General features: G+C 33.4%; 1 protein-coding gene across 2 annotated transcripts in view; it reads left to right on the top strand.

Moving 5' to 3' along the window:
• LOC111627411 (NAD-dependent protein deacetylase sirtuin-2-like) overlaps nt 1-4,591 on the top strand; it is a 65,897-nt gene that overhangs the window by 28,320 nt on the left and 32,986 nt on the right. For both annotated transcript variants that reach the window (XM_023370978.1, XM_023370979.1), the window contains exon 6: nt 2,458-2,571. In XM_023370978.1, coding sequence (XP_023226746.1) covers nt 2,458-2,571 — 114 coding nt within the window. The remainder of the gene's footprint in view (nt 1-2,457; nt 2,572-4,591) is intronic.

A 4,591-nucleotide genomic window follows, 5' to 3' on the forward strand; every position in this document is an offset into this window, starting at 1 on the left:
TTTAAAAATATACGGCCAACTAGTATTCACCCTACTATAAACCTATCGCCTCCCGAGACTTCTATGAGAATGTCCCGGAAAATCGGACTCCAGCTGTGTTCAAGGTCATCCAGCTGTTTAAACAATGACTCATCAGCGTAAGATTTCACAGAAAGACGAGACAAAGGAAAATAAAATCTGAAGCTTTTTCTTCAAAATTAACGCATTTCTTTCGTTTTTTCAGTTTTAAGTATTTTTTATGTTTAATTACATTAATATCAAAAATTGCTAGAGTCCCAAGGAGTTAATTGCTTTCCCTATGACTTTTTCTCAAGAAAAAACTTTTTAAATCGTTTATTTTATCATTAGGTATTATTATAATAAGAGACAGATGTCATTGTTTCTCGAAATACAATATCTTTTTTATTTCGCTGTCGATAGCCGGACACGTGTTCCGCAGCCATCTTGTATTCTCTCGCGCGCGTGGGATTGTGGGATCCCTCGTATGACTGGATCTAGTTTCAAGAACTCTCTTGAGTCGATCGCGATTAAATCTCGTTTCAGTCGAGATTGAAACGGTCGATGGAGGTTATATGCGAACGGCGACAAGTGGAACATGGCGAACGGGGTATAAGGCTCTAGTTTAGTAGTGTTACAGAGTATAATACGTATATTTTAATATATTTTTTAAAAGAAACAAAACCGCTGAGAAATGTTACATGTGTTTAACAACAGGTTCGGAAAACTTTGAAAATGTTAACAGGTTCGGCCGAACCTGTGCGAACCCGCTGAATATCACTACTGCATACATGTATCCATACATTTAATGGGGATTAGTCTTTCCCTACACCACTTTCGCATAATGGGGCTTAGATACAATATTCTTTACAATGACTTATACTTTAAATACAATTATACAAAACATAAAAAAAAAAAACCACTGAGCAACTCACTCAGGAAAATTAATCACAATTTAACCCAAGCTACTTTGCTCTGTATGATCTGTATGATCTTCCTAAAAAAGGTAACAAGCTGCCTGTACGTCTGTTCATTCCTGATTAATTGGTACACACCACAGGGCCAGCATAACTCTTCTTCCAATACAACCATTTCGAGATAATGTCTTTCAGATGTCCCATTCCAAGCAGTCATAAATAAGATGGTCCAAAGTCTCCATCTCCTCTCTACATACACATTCATTTTGTTTATCCAAATGAAACATGCTCCTATATTCTCCAAGGCCATTGTGTCCCAAAAGACAAATCATAAGTTCACGCTCTCTCACAAACCACTTAAGATGGGAAAGTCTTTCATCAATATTTGGGAGTAAGTCAAAGGTTTTTCTCCCTTTAAGACTATTTGTCCAAATCTGTTGCCATTTCTCTATAATTTTACTCTTTAATGCTTCCTTTCCCCAGGACTGTGGAATTATGTTAATTAATTAAACACTTTTTCATTACCAGTGGCTGCTTCTTTGGCCAGAAAATCGGCCCATTCATTCCCATATATACCGACATGTGCTCTGACCCATTTAAATAAATTAGACCATGTTCTCTGAGTTTTGTCTGAGTACTAAAGACCTGCTGATGTTTACATTTACAGTTAGTAAGGGCCTGAAGAGCACTGCGACTATCTGTATTAATACAGACACCTTCTTTCTGTTCGTGTTTTATACACCATTCAACAGCTTTGTTTATGGCCAATAACTCAGCCTGAAAATTGGAGCAATATGCTTCCAATGTAACTTTGTCACTATAAATTTCTTCATTATGCTCATAAACTATGAAAGCGGCCCCAGTGCCTGAATCAGACCTAGAGCTGTCCGTATATATATCAGTCTTAATTAGGTCATTAGCCAGCAGCCTTACCCTACACTTTCAGCTGGGTGAGGCAGTTCCTTTACTAAGATTCATACTAATGTTCATTACTACATACTAAAGATTCATTACTAATGTTCATAATTATTTAGATCAATTGGAATATCAATAGATTGACAATATGTAATATCTTCTCTCTAACTGCAAATTTTCATCTTCAGATGGCCCTCCAAAGTTCACATCTTTTGGAAGTGTACCAAAATATTGTTATAGAGTTAAAGTTGGGTTGTCGAAAACTTTAACGACGACCTGCTTTTCTGCCAAAACTCCACTGCTCCCGTTATAAGTTTCAGGGAGGGATGGAAATAAATGTAATGACTTTGAATGGGTTTGTGCTGGACCAAAATAACATGCGATAAGCGATTTCTCCCTCTCACAAAGTGCATGATTTATTTTGTTTAATTTATTTTTAATTTCTCTTCTCCTTACTTTAACTAGCCCGACTGATTTGAAACTTTTATATTGAATTTATAGCTGTGAACTAAATTAATTTTAAAATATTTTTCAATAACATATTTAAATAGTTTTTAAGTAATATTTTTAGCTATACTATTGAACTTTTAAAATAGAACTATATAAAAAAAATATTATTGTTATTTAGTGGATATGTTAAAAGGACTGTTCTATAGCATTGGACAAGAAAGTGATAAACCAGAACAGTTACTGGAGGAAGTGAATTTTAATGGAATTTGTAATTACATTAAGAAAGATAAATGTAAGTAATATTTTTGCTTTTTTATGTAGATATTTGTTGCAAAATATTTAGTAATAATATATTGCCAATGCTTTTAGATTTTTTACTATGTTGTGCAGATCAGTGGTTCTCAACAAGAACATCAAACATTTCAGGGAGACTACAGAAAAATTATGAAAAATTAGTGTGTCACAGAAACTGTGTGCGTGTGTGCATGTGCCAAGAGGCCATCATAACTATAAGGGAATCATGTTAATTTACAAAGTATAACATAAATTTATTTTCTACTGTACAAATTAATTCTAAGTGTCACAGAGATTTTAATTGAAAATACAAAACAAGGAGTTGAAGAAAGGAAGGTTATGTGGTAAAATGAAACTAAATATCAGTGATCTACTAGAAATGAAAGTCCCAGAATGGATGGTGGATCCATTTGGAGTAAATGTAGCTAATGTAGATCTAGGACTACAAGAATGTCTTCCAAATCTGCAGAGTGATTCAGTACTTCATGGAAGATTTAGGAACAATCAAGACAATTTGTGGTTTAGCGTGGAAATTGAGGAAAAACATTCCCCTAGCTTTGGGACATGGTAAAAATTTTTTTATAAATTTTCCATGTTACTACCATAAATATGCATAGATAAGACAATAGTTGAATAATAAAAAAAGACCACCAAAATCCAGGGTCTTCTTATAGGACAGATACCAAAAAAAATTAGATTGAAATTTATATAAATTAAAATCATTATAAAAAAAAACAGAAAAACCGTAATTATTTATTAGTAGAGAGTAGGGTAAGTCCACAAAATAGAATAGCCCATACAACATTTTTGTGAATAGTCAAGGTCATTACTTGAATGTCTGAATCAGTGGGAATGTTTGCAACAATTACAAGGCAGTGCTGTCAGATGCAAGAAAGTAAAATTTGAAGTTCTTTCAAAAAATTACGAATAGGACATAATTCCGTATACGCTATACAGTGTTATTATCCAGATCAAGGGTGGGCAACCTTTTTTATAACATGGGCCAGAATAAATTTTACGTTTTTTCCGCGGGCCATAGTAGTTAATTGACACCTTGTGACCTGTAAATTTTTAGTCTGCAAATATGAAATAAATAAATAAATAAATAAAAATAAATTAATTACTACAGTCGACCCCCCTATAACACTGTTGATTATTCCGTTTTATATGAATTCCATGTTGTATGAGTCACTTAGATTTTACAAATGCGTGTGCCGGGCTGTGAACGGCTCACCTATTTGTAAAATTTAAGTGACTTAAACACAATAAAAACAGCACTATGTAGTTGGATACGACAGACATTACATTTTCTAATTGCATAGCTTTTGCACATAGATTTTCTTGATGGATGATGCGATGAGATATAAATAATTTAGAAAAATTCTGTTCTCCCATTTTTTGTTTGAATAAGGAAATGACTCCCTTATTTTTTCCTGTCATTGCTGCCGCAACACTTCAGAAAATAATATTCAATTTAAACTAGACGAATTACATCGAAAAATATTTATTTATAATTTCTTCTAAACATCTCGCGGGCCGGATAGAAACTCTTCGCGGGCCGTAACTGGCCCGCGGGCTGGGGGTTGCCCACCGTTGATCCAGATGATGGCTATTGATAGTTTGGAGGTTGTCTTATAGGACAGAGATATGCTAAAACTATAAAACTTCGACAAAAATTTATACCTCATCTTATCTGAAGGTTGTCTTATATATGGTATTTGGTTGAATTGGGTTTAAGTAGAATTTAATTTAAAATTGGGTTTTTTTTAATTGGTTTTAAGTAGGTTTAATATCAGATGAGGTATTCATCTGATATTAAAAGCAGCTAGAAACAAATTAGATATTGTGATAAGGGGGATATCTTTGGTTATGTTTAATGAATTTTCAACCAAATATTCAAAAACTTGCCTCTTCTCATCAGCTGCAAAACTCATATTAAGAGTCTTAATTTAACACTAACACTTACATTTTTAAACATTTACTTATTTTAAAATTAAAATTTGAATACTAAGGGTTAT

The sequence above is a fragment of the Centruroides sculpturatus genome, unplaced genomic scaffold (assembly GCF_000671375.1).
Source record: "Centruroides sculpturatus isolate CEXI.00-Female unplaced genomic scaffold, Cexi_2.0 scaffold434, whole genome shotgun sequence".
NCBI lineage: Eukaryota > Metazoa > Arthropoda > Arachnida > Scorpiones > Buthidae > Centruroides > Centruroides sculpturatus.